General features: G+C 35.8%; 1 protein-coding gene across 1 annotated transcript in view; it reads right to left on the bottom strand.

The window, feature by feature from the left end:
- The window catches only part of LOC127541231 (uncharacterized), a 152,214-nt gene extending 138,885 nt beyond the window's left edge, over positions 1-13,329 (bottom strand). Inside the window, exon 1 of the mRNA XM_051966439.1 lies at positions 13,187-13,329. Coding sequence (XP_051822399.1) covers positions 13,187-13,310 — 124 coding nt within the window. The 5' untranslated portion in view covers positions 13,311-13,329. The remainder of the gene's footprint in view (positions 1-13,186) is intronic.
- Between the last annotated feature and the right edge of the window lie 4,239 nt (positions 13,330-17,568).

The raw sequence follows: 17,568 nt of genomic DNA, 5'->3' as shown, positions 1-17,568 counted from the left end.
GGAAATTGATTGCAAATCCTAAAACACTATATAAATGCTAGTTGTTATCTAAGATGACAAATGGTACATACATGGAAGATTAGGTGTGATGATGATGATGATGATTAAACTGATTAATATCAAGGATGGCAAAAGATACAGAAATAAAAGATTAGATGTGCCCAAAACAAAAGGCTCCTAATTTACTTTTTTCCCCCTGAGGTTGTCCCTGGCTTCCACACCAAACTAGAGCTAATGCTAATCTAGATCCACTGCTTGAACTCTAGTGTTAAAGGATCTGAAACAGAGACTAGTGCACAAGAGAAGTTAAATTACAAGAAAATAAACAGAAGTCTCGTTTTTACAACAAGAATAAATGAACAGTTCTTTCTTAAACCACCGTCTTACCTAATTTGGAATACAGACAACAGTCTATCAACTTTTTCTATTAGTTTTTTTTTTTCAAACTGAAATCACACACACACACACACACACACACACACACACACACACACACACACACATTGCTACAAAGAGAATGCAAGTCCACCTTTCTCCCAAGTCTATGTAAGAATCTAATCTCATTCATGGTTAGTTGAATTACTCTTCAGATAACAAGAGGCTTTATCTGAGCTCAGAGATGACCTTATTATCTCCTGGCCTGCTTTGTAACAAAGCAACTGCTAAAAACATTTGCTTTGGACTACAGAGACAGCACAAGAGGGCAGCTGACTCAAAGGAACAATCCACTTGGTGTCTAAGACATTTGTACAGCATCACTGAAATATGGCCATCTGCTACTTGGAGGCCCTCACCTTTGTTAGCACAGGCTGTTAATTATTAGCTTTGGACTTCATCCGTGAGAATGTGACAGAAGTTAGAGTCATGAGAGATTCGTCACCAAAGGAACTCTAGTTTGGTTTGCCTACATAACCACAGCCTTGAAAGTATTCTTCTTAACAACCCACAATTCTTGTTTTGGTCACATGAACTGGTTGCCCCAACCTCCACTCCAACTGTCAACTGCTGATCGACTACAACCAATAATAAAGCTCTCCTTTTAAAAGTATAATCAAGAGTGTAAAATTCAGTTTCCAAAAGTTCAAGACACATAATTTTAGAAAGAAGCTTCTTAGGAAGAGTAAGATACACCTGACCAACTTGTGTCTTCCAAGTAATGACTCACAAGAAAACAAACTGAAATGATCATTTAAAATAAAACAGCTTATATTTCTATTACTTATTGTATAGTGAGTGGAATTCTGGACTTGGATTTAAGGGGAAAAAAAACTAATATCAGATCTTACCTCTGGCACTCACTAGCTTCAGAGACGCAGGAAACCTTGCTAAGTCTCAGTTTCTTCACCTTTAAAATGGGAATTTAAAAAGTGTGTGTGTGTGTGTGTGTGTGTGTGTGTGTGCGTGTGTATACCCCAGTATCTCACAGAGTTATTGTAAGGATCAAATGATAAAAATGTACTTTAAGGCTTAGACAGTTAGAGCACCTGAGTTTTAGAGAGGTCGAGATCACATAGGTCCTCTAACTCCAAACACAAGGCTTTCCTCCACCCTAGCCCAGTGTGTTCCTCCCCAATGTATAATTACCATTTCTAACAATGTTTTGTTATTACATAATCATTTCCGTTAATAATGATAATACTGCAATTTTACAAGAAAATAAACATCACATTGACTAGCATTTATATAGTGCTTTGAAGTTTGCAAAGTGTTTGACACATACATATTATTTCATTCGATCTTCACAATTCTGTGAAGTAGGTGCTAGCATCATCCCCATTTTATATGTGAGGAAATTGAGGCTGCATAAGATTAAATGATTCTAGTAAGCAGGTAGGGCAGGATTTGAATTCAAGCCTTCTTGAATCCAAGCCTAATGCTCTAAAACTATAACACTTGGCTTCTGCATTATCAATTGGTGTTCAATCATTTCAGCAGGGTTTGACTCTTTGTGATCCCTCTCCCCATTTTTTTGACAGAGAGCCTGGAATGATTTGTCATTTCCCTCTCCAACTCATTTTACAGATGAGGAAAATGAGGCAGAGTTAAGTGATTTGCCCAGAGTCACAACTTGTAAGAATCTGAGTTTGAACTGATGCATTGTTGGTGGAGTTGTGAACGAATCCAGCCATTCTGGAGAACGATCTGGAATTATGCCCAAAAAGTTACCAAACTGTGCATACCCTTTGATCCAGCAGTGTTTCTATTGGGCTTATACCCCAAAGAGATACTAAAAAAGGGAAGGGGACCTGTATGTGCCAAAATGTTTGTAGCAGCCTGTTTGTAGTGGCTAGAAACTGGAAAATGAATGGATGCCCATCAATTGGAGAATGGCTGGGTAAATTGTGGTATATGAATGTTATGGAATATTATTGCTCTGTAAGGAATGACCAGCAAGATGAATACAGAGAGGCTTGGAGAGACCTACATGGACTGATGCTAAGTGAGATGAGCAGAACCAGGAGATCATTATACACTTCGACAACGATATTGTATGAGGATGTATTCTGATGGAAGTGGATTTCTCTGACAAAGAGATAACTGAGTTTCACTGGAGAAATGATCGACAGAAACAGCTACACCCAAAGAAGGAATACTGGGAAATGAATGTGAACTATTTGCATTTTTGATTTTCTTCCCGAGTTATTTTTACCTTCTGAATCCAATTCTCCCTGTGCAGTGGGAGAACTGTTCGGTTCTGCAAATATGTATTGTATCTAGGATATACTGCAACATATTTAACATATATAGGTCTGCTTGCCATCTTGGGGGGGGGAGGAGGGAGGGAGGGGAAAAAACGAAACATAAGTGATTGCAAGGGATAATGTCGTGTAAAAATTATCCTGGCATGGATTCTGTCAATACAAAGTTATTATTAAATAAAATAAAAAAAAAAAAAAAAAAAAAAAAAAAAAGAATCTGAGTTTGATTTGAACTCAGGTCCTTCTAACTCTAGGACGGTGCTCTATCCACTATTCCACCTAGCTGCAAAAACAGTGTTTACAGGCAGCTAAAAGGCACAGTGAATAGAGCAACAGCCCTGGAGTCAGGAGGACTTGACTTCAAATCTGGCCTCAGACATTTAACACTCACTAGCTGTGTGACCATGGACAAGTCACTTAACCCCAGTTGCCTCACAAAAGAGAGAGAGAGAGAGAGAGAGAGAGAGAGAGAGAGATTTAGTATTTATTAAATAAATACCCAGGGAGACATGAGAAAGTAGTCAGAATTATAAACTAGACCCTCACTATCTTTCATTAAAAAAACAAACAGCAAATTCCCATACCACAAACATGAACGCTGGAATGTCCTTGAGAATTTAGCAAATATACTCTATTGGAATGAGAATATAATCAGAGATGATACTGGCATCCACATCATGCAGATCCATAAGAATCTGAGAAGAACATTTTAAATAGCTCTTTCTTCCTTACAAAAATACTCACAATCTTTAAATCATATGTGCAGAAAGTGTCAGTGTATAGAAATGGTGGAAGAAATTTTTTAAATGTATGAACAAAATGAAGAACATACCATTCCTCTTGACCTGTCTTGTGGCTTTTTCTTGATCTTCATTCCTCTCAACACTCTCCTCATTCTGGGTCATCAAATTACCACTCTTATCTGATTCTCCTCCTACTTATCTGAATGTTCCGTCTCTGTATCCTTTGCTGGATCCTCATCCAGATCAAGCCTGTTAATTGTGTGTGTTCCATTGGGTTCTGTCTGTTCCTTTTCTCTCTCTATACTCCTTCACTTGGCAGGCTCATCTGCTCCCATCAATTTCATCATCATCTCAATTCAGATGATTCTTCAATCTACCTATCCAAGTCTCTTTGTTGACCTTCAGTCTTGCTTCATCAACTACTTTTCAGACATCTTGAACAGGATATCTAGTAGACATATAAAACTTAATGTGTCTAAAATTCATTATCTCTTCCTTCAACCTAACTTTGCTATTATTATTATCAAAGATAATACCATTCTCCCAGTCCTCAGGCTTACAACTGAGGTATCACTCACTATCTTTTATCCCCCATATCTAAATTGTTGCCCAAATCTGCCAATTTCACCTTTGTCACATCTCCCAAATCTACTCTCCTCTCTCCTCTGACACAGCTACTACCCTGACAGACCACCAAATCACCTCATGTCTGGATTATTTCAGTAGCCTGCTGGTGCCTCTGCCTGCTTCAAATCTCTCCTCACTATGGATCCTCCAGTCAGCCACTAAAGTGATTTTCTTGAAGCCTAGGTCACACCCATACTCAATGAGAAAGTTACTTTAAGTAAAAATTCCTCTATTTGACATTCAAAGTCCTTTATAACCCACCTATCTAATCTTTTTATGCCTTATACTCACAACTACCCCCAAACACAAACTCTTAAATCCAGTGATACTGACCTCCTGAACAAGATGCTCCAAGTCTCAAGTCCAGACTTTTCTCCCTTGCCTGAAATGATCTCTTTCCACATCTCTGCTTCTTCATTTCCAAAGCTTCCTTCAAGTCCCAACCAATATCTCTTTTATAGAAAGTCTTTCCTGATCTCTCTTAATTCTAGTATCTATCCTCTATTACTTATTTCCTATTTATCTTCTATGTGATTTATTTTTATATATTTGTTTGCTCATTTACTCTCCTTTTAGACTGAATTTCTTGATGGTAAAGACTGTCTTTTCATATCATTGCAACCCAAAATCTTAAAATAATGCCTAACACATATTTAATGTTTCATAAATGCGTATTGACTGATTGAATCTCTGGTATTGTAATTGTCACAAAGATGCTTTCAATAAACTTACAGAGGCTAAAATTTTTAAAAATCAATGATAAAAGACATCATTTTAATCATCATCTAAATAGTTTAATGTAATGTTGGCAAACTGAGTCCAAGGGCCTGTTTCTGAAGAGAAGAGGGAGGTAAAAAAGGAAGAAAGATGGTGAGGAAGAGAGAAGAAAGAGGGAGGAGGAGGAAAAGGAGGAAGGTGAAAAGAGAGAGAAAGCAGGAAAAAGAGAATAGAGGAGAGGAGAAGAGAAGAGAGGAGGGCAGAGAAGAGAAGGGGAATGGAGGAAAGGGGAAGAAGAGAGGAAGGAAAGAAGAGAGTGGTGAGTGGGAGATAAAATGAGAGAAAGAGAGTGAGAGAAAGAGAGTTTGCATAAGAGTGAGAATATATAAGATATAGCATTAAGAACTTACCATATGCCAGATGCTGTGCTAAGAATTAAGGATATAAATACAAATAAGCAAAATAATCACTATGTTCAAAGAACTTACATTATAAGGAGGAAGACAAACAGGACAGCCAGAAGAGGAGTTCATGTACCCAAGTTTATACCTGGCCTGGAAAAGAAATGGCTTGGATTTGAGCAAAATAATAATAAAAATGCATAGGGTCATTTTAAAATGAGGAAACTGAGACACAGGGAATTAATGATTTGCCTAGGGTTACACAGTAAGTATGAACTCATAACAACCCAACTTTCTCCACCATCTTGGAAAAAGCAATCTTTCCTAGGTAAATACACCAGGAAACAATGTTTCTTGTATGGAGATGTATCTTGTTTCTTTTTTAAATTATTTCTCCCACTAAGATGACAATCTTATTAGGACAATAAGAAGGATTTGAGAAAATCAGAAAAAATTAACTAGCATGCTTTTTAATCAAGAAATTTTTAATTATTTTTAGGAAGCTTTTTTTCAACCTATAACCAGAGAGCTGCTTGCTTTCTGCTAAATCATTGCTATTATCAGGTTGGTTAGCATATTTGAAGGCATTCATTATTTATGGCATAATTATAATCATTTTAAAAATCCTAAGTGGCCTGGGCATTTGTACCATCTAATGAAGCCAGTGAATTCCTTTTTTTTCCCCTTTTTTAACCTGGGGACAAAGTTTCCTCATCTGGTTTTTAAAACAAACCACAAAAGAAATTAAAACTATACCTCTCAAGGGGATGTTAAAATGGAGTATCTTAAATCTTAAAATGGAATGTAAGTAATTAGAGAACAGAACAGAGGCTGGAAAGAGAAGAGAGCATTCCTTCTGGGAGAGGTTCTAAACCCACTAAGCTTTCTTCATGGAGCAACAGAAAGGAAATTAGAGGCGACAAGAAATGAAGAAAATGGAGGGCACAGGTAAGGAGAGAAAAGACAAATTTTTTTCCTTGAGGAGAGTTTTTAATCAAGATCTGAGAGTAGGGGTTTTCAAAGGTGAAGCACCTACAATCCACAAGAAGTACTTTACAGAATTTGTTTATTTGTAAAAATTCAAGTATATTCAATTATTCTGAGTATTTTCTTATTAAAATTAGATCTTCATTATTTCTTTGACAAAAAATATCACCCTAATGGCATATAATGATGATGGCTAATATTTATATAGTATTTTCTATGGGCCAGGTACTATGTTAAGCACTTACAATATTATTTCATTCAATTTTCACAACCTTGGGAGTAGGTGCTATTTTTATACCCATTTTACAGATGAGAAAACTAAGACAGAGAAGTGATTTGCCCAGAGTCACACAGCTAGTAAGCATTTCAGGCAGTATTTGAATTCAGAACTTCCTGATTCCAGCCTCACCTAATAGGAGTATTGACTGACATCAGATTAAATATAGTCTCTGATGATTAATAAATGTGTGACTGATCAAGTCACTTAAACTCCTTCAGGCTCAGATTCCTCATCTTTAAAATGAGGATATTTGAATTAGTTTGCCTCCTGAGTTCCTTTCCAGCACTAAGCCTGGGATCCTATGATTTGATAAATTAACTGGAAATAGCATGAACACTAATCATTGAACTAGGCTTTAGTAGGCCATTTTTGAAAGAACAATTATGCACTCGACTGTGAAGAAGCTAATTGTTTCTAGTATTTAAGAAGTAGAGTTAACTCAGTCACTGCTTTCTGAACTGTGTCCTTCTGCTCAGAAAATAGGACAAATATGTTTCTGAATAAGAATACCACAGCTAAACTCCAATAAATCTCATCTGTAGGATTGTTCTCTCTCTTCCAAATGTGTGTGCAGGACCATTGCCTTTCAGTGAACATTTCTGCCACAGTCTGTGCTTGCTATCTTTTTGAACCACCACAAAGCCTGCTCTGATATAGTTTTATATCGACTGGCTAAAAGAAACAATGATAAATGAGCAGGTTTGGGAAAACATTAGTTCATTATTTGAGAAAATCAAAAGAAAAAGCTGATTCCTCCTAATCATTTGCTGTTAAAAATAGCTTTTAATTCTTTAACTTATTAATTATGACTACCTCGAACTGACTTCTTTGAAATGTTAAACCTGTAACTTAAAAACAAAAGCAGAAATCCTATCTTTTGAAGGCACAGGTCGAAAGTCAGAGAACCGTAATTCTAAAGAAGGAGAGACAGTACAGATTTTCACTGTGTTGGAAGATTCAAACATTCCCTTTCCTACTCTTTCTTTCTCTACTGTGGGAAGACCAAAAAGAATCCAATGTGAGGAAATAATCTTTTCCCTTCACCACATAAGTTAACTTTATTATTTAATTCCTATGGCCCTCATCATATCACTCACCTGTCTGGTCTCAGTTTCTTCATCTATAAAATGAATAAATTGCCCTGGATAGTCTTTAAGATTAATACCAGCTCAAAATCTTATAATAATAATAATAACTTATTTTTATATAATACTTTACATGAAGCATAATAGAGTGGAAACTGGCCTTGGGGTCAGAAATATCTAGATTCAATGCTTGTCTCTGAAACATAATGGCTATGTAGATCTGGGCAGTTCATTTGAAGTTTCAATGCCCTAGACCACACTATATAACTATAAATTGGACAGAACATGCTGACCCACATCAGTAGAGGGTGAATCCTAAACTAATGAAATCCAGCATCAGTCCTTATCCCTACTTTGAAAAGACTATACCATCTGTTCCTAAGAGAAGCTGTTGTACAATAAGATCTACAGGTACCAGTACCCTCATTTTATAGTAAGAAAATTGCACCTTAGAGAATTTGGGCCACTCTCTCATGGTAACATTGATCATCCTCTTTCTCTTCTCCCTCTCTCTATGTGGGGAGTCATACCCTTACATGTGGGTGCTCTATCCAAAAGGATATAAATTTTGATCACATAAGAAGTATCTTGGAGTTTGGGCTAGATTTTTTTTTCCTTCCTTACTTTTTTTCCCTAACATTATTTATTTTTTTAATAGAACATTTAACTTTTTGTCTTAGGTACTTTTCACTTATGATTTCTGGAAATAGAGCTCTGGAAAAGCAGACTTTGATAAAGCTTATTGGGATTCAAACAGAGTTACCCTGGCTCTCACTGATCAGCCACTAATAGGTGCTAGCCCAAACTTCATTTGCCTACTGCTTGGGTTTTAAGGACTCAGAGTCAGTATAAATGACAATTGTTTCTATTCTGGACAGAAATTCTGGATGTTCCCTCCCCTCCTAGGCTGATTCTTTTGTGAAGGCAAACCATGCCATCTTTTGTATCAATTTTTACTTAGCCTTTAATTGTTAAATGGATGTGGCCACAAACTGAGACCTGGAACAGAACTTAGCTTAAAAAGGACAAAATTTCCTTGCATATGGTTATCACTAGTTAATCTGACCTATATCTTATTGGACTCCGATGCCTCTTGGGGAGGGAGTAAAGCTGACATCAAGCTTTGCATAGCTTTGCCTTACTTAATTCAAATTCATTTGAAGGTCAAGACATCACCCTCCTCATGTCAATGGTTCTCTTCAAGAACCAAGGATGAACACTAACAAATGTCAGATGATGGATTGGACTCCAAGTCATCCCAGCTCTAAGCCAGGGATTCCTGGTATCATATACCTTGAAAGTTCTCCTAGCTACATGAGTACCTTTGCTCACATCATGTCTTCCATATGCAGTGTCATAATATCATAAGAATATTTAGCTAATGACAAAAAAGATTTCAGAGGTCTCATAATCTAATTTTACAGACAAGGAAATTGAAACTCAGGTAGGTTAAATGTCTTTCCCAAGGTCACAGAGATAGAAAGCATCAGAGCACTAATTTAAACCCAGGTTCATCAACATCTGGTACCTTGTAAGCCACTACAAGGTACCTAGTGCTGATAATTGTTACTCCCAGTGCTAACTGATGTCTGATTCATTCCTAATTTTCTTTTAAAAATTTCTCTCATTCTAATGCATATGAAGTCTCTAACCATAGTAATTATCAGGGTTGCCTAAGTAATTGGGTGTGTAAGAAAGGTCTTCAGACATAATTATCCTCTCACTACAGAGCAGAGAATTCTTTTTGTTTCCTCACCAAATCAACATGGATCCAACCATTCATTTCTCCAGTGAAGCTCACAGTGCCATGCGGAATCACAGCTGCACAGTGACCTCCCATTACAGGGAATCATGAATAATTAGGAGCTTTTCCTTTTGTCACTTTTTTCACTGTAGGAAAATTTTTTGTTTTAATATGACACATCACTAACAGTTGAATGAAAATATATATGAAAGGAGGAGAAAAAGAGAGAGAGAGTAGAAGATAAGAGAGGGAGGAGCACTACAAGGAATTCCAAAGTGCCATCATTTTCCTAGGATAATTTGACTTCTAACAATATTTTCAGGGTAGGGTAACCATCATCAAGTTTAAAGGAAGAATTTTCCTTGCTTCAAAATTATCCCCCAGAGACTACAAGTGATTCAATGAACTCAGCAGTCAAAAAGACTAAATACGGACTGTATTGACTTCCATTGAGAGTACATTTAGGGAATTAATACTGGGGAGGCAAAGCGCAGATGATAAAGGAAGGGACAGACCAGAGCTCTCCTAAGGGCCCTTCCAAATACCTTTAAATAATGATTATACACAATTCCTAGAATATAAGAACTCACAAAAAGAGTGAAAAAATTTTCTATCCCAAGACAACTTAGAAGATCAATAGGAAACAATAGGAAAGGTTTGTCACATCAAAGAGAGAGTGAAGTACAATCAGGGACAGTATATATACACACATACACATACACATACACACATACATACATATATATGTATGTATGTATATATATGTATATAGAGAGTGAGTGTGTGTATATAAGTATATATATGCATATATATATGTGTGTGTGTGTGTGTGTATATATATATACGTCACTGAATCAGCAATGGCAGCAGTATTTTTGAGAGCTTTCAGCCCACAGTTAGTAAGGGAGTCAAACAACTGGTCAGAAGATTACAGGAATCTTTTTACCGAGGCATATTCTATTGCTTTGCTCATACTGAGACCTTGGATGACAGTCCCAAGATGAGGAAGAGCACTAGCACACCAGAGCTCACAGCCACAATGGAGCAGATACCCTCTTCACAGTTCCAGGGCAGAAAAAAATATTTGTGGTTTCTCACATACCAGAGCACATGCCAGGAGAGTAGTGCACATCTTTCTTTTGCTCATACCACCTTGTTAGAAATGAAAGTTTACAGAAGAATCTCTAAAAAAAAAAAAAAAAAGCTGCATAAAAAAAGTTTGGGGCCGTTCACCCTCCAACCTGGAAGCAGAGAGTTAAAAGTCAAGTAATAGGCTGGGAAGATGAGCAAACAGATTCTGATTATGGAAAGTTACTGTGGTGACAAGGAAGGTTAAAATACATACTCAGATAACAAAGTCAAAACTCCAAGATCCAAAGCCTCTAAGAAAAATATGAATTTGTCTCAGGCCATGGAAGAGCTCAAAAGGTATTTTGAAAATCAAGCGAGTTAGAGGAAAAATTGGGAAGAGAAATGAGAATGATGCACAAAACTCATGAAAAACAAATCAACAGCTTGGCAAAGAAACACAAAAAAATACTGAAGAAAATAAGAACTTAAAAATAGACTAGGCCAAATGGTATAAAGGAAATAAAGAAAATGCCAATGAGCAGAAGAATGCCTTTAAAAAGCAGAACTGGACAAATGGGAGGAAAAAACCCACCGAAGAAAGCAACTCCTTTAAAAACAGAATTGGTGAGTAGACGCTCATCAGTTGGGGGATGGCTGGATAAGTTATGGTATATGAATGTAATAGAACATAATTATTATATAAGAAATGATGAGCAGGCTGATTTCAGTCTGGAAAGACTTACATGAACTCAGTCTGAGTGAAATGAGCAGAACCAGGAGAATATTGTATACAGTAACAAAAAAAGATGATGTGATAATCACAACTGTGATGGAAGGAGTAGCTAGGTGACACAATGGGTCACCTGAAGTCAGGAAGAACTGCATATAAATCTGGTCTCAGACACTTAGCACTTCCTGGCTCTGTGGCCCTGGGCAAGTCACTTACCCCCAGCTGCCTCAGCAAAAAAAAAAAAAAAAAAAACCTGTGATGGACTTCACTCTTTTCTCTCTTTTCAAAATGTAGTGATTGACAGCAATTTCAATAGACTTGGCATGAAAAATGCCATTCACATCCAAAGAAAGAACTATGGAGACTGAATGTGAAACATAGCACACTATTTTAATCATTTTGTTGTTGTTGCTGTTTGTTTGCTTTTTTTTTTTTTCTTTCTCATTTTCCCTTTTGATCAGATTTTTTCTTTCACAACATGACAAACATGGAAATATGCTTAAAACTATTGTATATATTTAATCTATATCAGATTGCTTGTTGTCTTGGGGATTGGATAGGTAAAGAAGGGAGGGAGAAAATTTTGGAACCAAAGTTTTATAAAAATGAATGTTGGAAACTATCTTTATGTGTATTTGGGAAAATAAAATATTAAAAATAATCAAAATAAAAGTAGAATTGGACAAATGAAAAAGTTGGTGCAAAAGTTCACTGTGGAAAATAATCCCTTAAAAATTAAAATCAAGCAAATAGAAACTAATGGTTTTATGAGAAATTTTAAAAATAATCAATAAATTAAATAATAAAATAATAATCAATAAAACAAATAATAATAAAACAAAATCAAAGGAATAAAAAATAAAAGATAACATGAAATATCTCATTAGGAGACATGTTTCACCAGTTAGAAATGCAATGGAAGTAATTACAGAAAGGAAAGGTAGAGAGAAGCTACTTTAAATGAAAGGTGTGTGGGCAAGGAGAGATTAGCATTGAGTAAGAACAGAAATAGCATGGAAGCTCAGGGTTCTGTTATAGATGAGGGTTCAAGTCTAAGCATAAATTACAATGAAGAAAGGATCAAAGGGCAAGATAAGTTAAGGTTTCATCAATGAGCAGAAGTCAGAGCCAAAATATCAGAGGAGATATATTCTAGAACTGGAGTCTAAGGCTACATTAGAGATAACTCTCAGGAGGGTCTTACAGGAAGATCTAGAAGCCTGCTAAAAGAAGTCCATTCTTTTTTTTTTTTTAAGTCTCAAGGTTATTGGACCCACAGTAACCTATCTTTGGAACTTGTTATTGTTGTTGAGTCAGTGGTGTTTAACTAATTCTTCATGATCACATGGATCATGCAGTTTTCTAGGCAAAAATACTGTAGTGGTTTGCCATTTCCTTCTCCAATGCTGAATATGAAAGTGCTTTGTAAACTACAAAGGAATAAGGCAAATGATAGATGCTATTAATATTTTAAAATGTTTCATTTAGAAAAATTATCCTATGAAAGATGTCAGTTGCCAATGAGTTAGTTTCCCTTTCCCTTTCCCTCCTGAATTTTGAATCCTAGAATATAGAAATGAAAAGAATCTTAAAAATTATCTCATCCAATGTTTTTATTTTACAGATGAACTTGAATCAGTTATAGAAGCAGATAGATAAGAGCACTGGGCCTAGAGTCAGAAAGATTTGAGTTCAAATCCAGCCTCAGACATTTATGATCTACTTGACCTTAGGCACTTCACTTAACTTGTCTGCTTTAGTTTCCCCAAATATAAAATGGGAATAATAATAACAGTCATTATTGTTAATTATAACAACTTCTGGACTTGTTGTGAGAATCAAATGAGATAATATTTGCAAAGCTCTTAGCACAGTACCTGGCACTTAGCAAGTGCTATGTAAGTGAGAATCATTGCTATTATCATTGTTATTAAAAATTAAATGACCTTTCCACAGTCACAAAAAGTAGAGTCAGTTGTCAAAATTGAGTTCTTTGGCTCTAAACTTGGTGTTCTTGTCAATACACCAAAGAATGCAATATTTGCTTAAAATTAGAATATGAGATGCATACGTGCGTGTTGTTTGAATTTCATTCTACTTACAAAAGCTGTCATCACTGGTAAGCTGGTAGAAGTGGCGGCAAACTTGTGCAATACAAGAGAGTTCCTTATGAGACAGAAAGGAAAAGATGAAGATCCATATTTCATCTGGCAGAAGCTGCCACATGGAAAGGACTGAATTTCCTTGATGCTTCTGGAAGGAAACAGAGTTAATATGTGAACCAAAAGTGCTGGGTTCAAGGAAAAGCTCCATGTCTTTAAAATGAAGATTTCAGTTAGGTGGTACAGTGGGTAGAACACAGGGTCTGGAGGACTTGAGTTCAAATCTGACCCTAATAGCTATATGACCCTGGGTTAGTAACTTAACCCTTATTGCCTCCAAACAAAATAAGACACTTAACTATCTAATCTTAGTAGAGAAAGGAATAGGTCTTTAGACATCTGCAAGAAAAAAAGCTCAGAAGAGTCTTCATATGTCCAATAAGAACTATCCCTTTATCCTTTCTTCCCCTTGAGCCTATTCACCTATTTGTGGTACCTGAATTGATTCAGAACAAGTACTTCATCAATCAATATATCTCATCTATGATAGCTACAAAGTTGCCCAAGACTTAAAACCTTATAACAGAAGCTGTTTAAATCTATCCTGGGAATAACTGGTGTGAAGATTTGTGGGTTGAAAGTCACTTACACTCTTTATGAACTCTTTATGAAACAAAAGTCATTCAAAGAGAAAGTAAAATTAGATAAGACTTTTTAACTTGAGGGAGTTACCTGAAATTTAAATGTCCAAACTTTTCTATTGTTTAAATATCAACAGGATGGAGATTAATAATATTTAAAATATATCAGTTATGAATTTCAGTTTAAATGCTAATCATTTTAAGGAGTTGGTTGTGAACAATTATTTTAAAACTTTTATTATTTTATGTCATGGGAACCACCTGCTAATAACTGTTGGGGATGTAATTCTGACCAGCAGAATAGATCATGTCATGTGAGAGGATGATAATGATACAAGGAGACTGAGAGGCAGTTGTAATGAAAGACTCTTGACCTCTTCCCTCTGATTTATTTCCTCTTTATGCAGAATATATATTTTCTAAGCATAGCAAATTATTGTTTAAAGAAAAGCATATGGGGCAGCAAGGTGGAGCAGTGGATAGAGGACCAGCCCTGAAGTCAGGAGGACCTGAATTCAAATTTGATCTCAGACCCTTTACACTTCCTGTGTGACCACTTAACCCCAATTGCCTCAGCAAAAATAAATAAATAAATGAATAAAAAGATAAATAAATAAATAATTTTTAAAAAAGAAAGAAAAACATATATTTTTGATAATATATGCATCAGTAAATTTGTTTTATGACCCTCAGACAGGCCATTTGGGTTATGTCGGTCTTTAGCTCTACTTCAAAGAGTAAAGTAAAGATTGTATCACAAAAATTCCTTTAGTCTCTCTAGTATGCTATGATTCAAGCTGTGGGGACTAGAATTCACAACTGTGGCAGGGGGCTTTAGAGAACCAAGGAGCTCCTAATGGTGCAGTTCCCTTTAACCTTTTTATAAGCTTTCTGGGTTCCACACTTAAGCGAGGTCTTCAACAATTTTAAAACTACTTTTCAGCTAATTAATGATAATCAACCAATCAACCAATCTAATCTATATACATATGCCACAGACTGTGCTAAGTACTAGGGATACAAAAAAGGAGCAAAAGACCCTCAAAGAGCTTACAGTCTAATGATAATAACTGACATGCAGATAGAACCGGAACATTGGCAAAGCATTTGAAAATATTTTTTCTTCTAAGCCCCACAGTCCATGAAAGAAGCAGCATAATTAGTATAACTTCCATTTTGCAGAAGAAATTGAGGTTAAATAAGGTTAAATGATTTATCCATGGTTACCCAGTTAGTATCAGAGGCAAGATGCAAATACAGATCTTACTGACTGCAAACCTAGTACTTGATTCATTATCAAGCAAACAGTATGAAAACAAATTTTTGAAGTTAAAACAGAGCAGATAAAAGGGAAACTTTATATATTTATTTATAAATATATGTGTGTGTGTATATATACATGTACATATATTCACATACACACACACATAAGTTTGTTTGTGGACTCTTTGTCTTCTCTTTGTCATTGTTCAATCTTTTCAGTTACATCTGATTCTTTACGACCCCATTAGGGGTTTCCTTGCCAAAAATACTAGAGTGCTTTGCCATTTCTTTCTCCAGTTCATTTTACAAAAGAGGAAATTGAGACAAACAGGGTTAAGTGACTTATGCAGAGTAACATAGTGTCTGATTTGAATGCAGGAAGAATAGTCTTCTTGACTACAAGTATGGCACCCTAACCACTATCCTCTCTAACCCTTAACTTCCCCATCTGTAGAAAGAGAAGATTAAGCTAGATAATCTCTAAATTTTTTTTCAGCTCTGAAATTCAATAACTTGTGGTTTTTATATTTCTCTTGGTTTTCTACCTGAAATGTCCTTATAGTATATGTGAATGACTGGAAATGCTATATTCAAGTAAAAAAATTTTCATAGTTAAGTTCCATTTTTTAATGTACAGTCTATGTAGAACACTGAGCAGGTGGAAGGAACTCAACATGTATTAAATAGTTAAATACAGAATTAAAAGGACTATCTGTAGCAAAACCTAGGCATCAAATATCATCAACAAGCAACTGCTTCTGCCTATTATGTCTTTGATAAACCTGGTCCTCATTTATATTAATCATTAGATGTGTGAAGTCTCCATACTTTAAATTTTTTGGACCATTTGTCATATTTCTTGTGTTTTATAGTTCTCTCTCCTATGAGTCCCCTGTGGATAAAGGTCTCCCATTTAATTCATCATCTTTGTGTCGGCTCTAGGACCCCCAAGCAGAGTAAGCCCTCAAGAACTATTTATTGAATGAATGGATGCTTTTGTGCTATCATTTTACTCAGTTATATTTTCATCACATAAATCATCTTTTTACAATCTCCTAGAAGGCTTACAGAAAAGAAAACACATAGGAAAGGAAATTGTCTACCAAGAATTTAAGCAAAATTTGGGAGATTCACACCTTCATCTACATAGCCTTGAGCTTTCCCCCCAGGATACAGAATTTAGAGGATACTGGGAACTGCTTTAAGCTCTCCAATACACAAGAAAAATAAACAATAGAGCTTAGTATTTAATTGGCAAGGCTAATTGATTAAAATTAGAAGTTACCAAATAGCAGGGTGAACGAATTCAACTTCTGCTCTGCCTGGCCCATCCAATTGCAAAGGCAACCTCAAGCTCGTGTTCTGGGGTCTCTGTTTTCTTTTTTCCCTCCCTCAAATTTGTGCCCACTTCTTTCCACTTGTCCCAGATACAATTTCTGATACTTGTCTCTAGTACAAAAATTCCTAGTGATGTTCTGATCACTTGATTCAATTGTACATATAATATGAAAATCATAATTAAGTACTTGCTGTGTACCAAGCATTGTGCTTAAAAACTGGGGATATACTCTCAGGAAAGAAAAGACAGCCCCTGCTACTACTGAGGAGTTCTCACTGTGATTGGGAGAGACCACAAATATAAAATTATTAATGACAGATGCTATATAATACATATTATATACAATCATAAGACATATTTACCAAGGAATCAGGAATGTATTCTGCCTGCAATTTTATGATTCCATTAGGAAAAATAATTTGGAGAAAAAGATAATTTTTTTAAATAAGCAAGAATTCAGAATAGAGAATAGCTATAAATTAAATCTATTCATCTTTTCCATTCTCCATTCCCATGCACCTAAGACATTGTCTAGTGACTTATTCTTGTCTAAACAAGGTTTGCTTCTCATTATTTTTGCTTTGTGTGTGTGTGTGTGTGTGTGTGGTGGGGTGGGATGGGGTGTGGGACAGGAATCAAAGAAATAACAGCAAGAGCATTTCATTGGCTATTTCATGCTGTGCATGACAATTACCTTATTTGCCATTTGTCTCTCCAAATCTATGTAGACATTCTTGCAAAGGCATTTTGGTGTAGACCCTAGGAAAAGTAATAGAATATTAACATGGAAACTTCAGAATAGGGGATATAAATGTGTCACAAGGCATTCATTTGTGTGTCTATTAGAGGTGGGGACAGAAAAAAAAATAAACAGAAGACAAATGTCCTCAAGAGATACCTTTCCCTTTCCAAAACTCCCTAGAAATAAGGGGACTTTACAGTGAAGAACTCATTTGGGAAGAAGTAGGTGAGCTGATCCATTTTAAACTTGTGATCAGTCACTATTTTATTAAGATCATATCAAGTGACCATGATGTTCTAGTGAATAGAAAGGAATGAGGTATAGAAATTAATTGAATGCTCTCCTCAGATCTATTCCATTTTTTATTTATTTTTTATATTAACTGAAAGGATCTACT

Source organism: Antechinus flavipes, chromosome 1 (genome assembly GCF_016432865.1).
Source record: "Antechinus flavipes isolate AdamAnt ecotype Samford, QLD, Australia chromosome 1, AdamAnt_v2, whole genome shotgun sequence".
Classification (NCBI taxonomy): domain Eukaryota; kingdom Metazoa; phylum Chordata; class Mammalia; order Dasyuromorphia; family Dasyuridae; genus Antechinus; species Antechinus flavipes.
The sequence above is the reverse complement of the archived record's forward strand: the minus strand, read 5'-3'. Positions and strand labels throughout refer to the sequence as shown.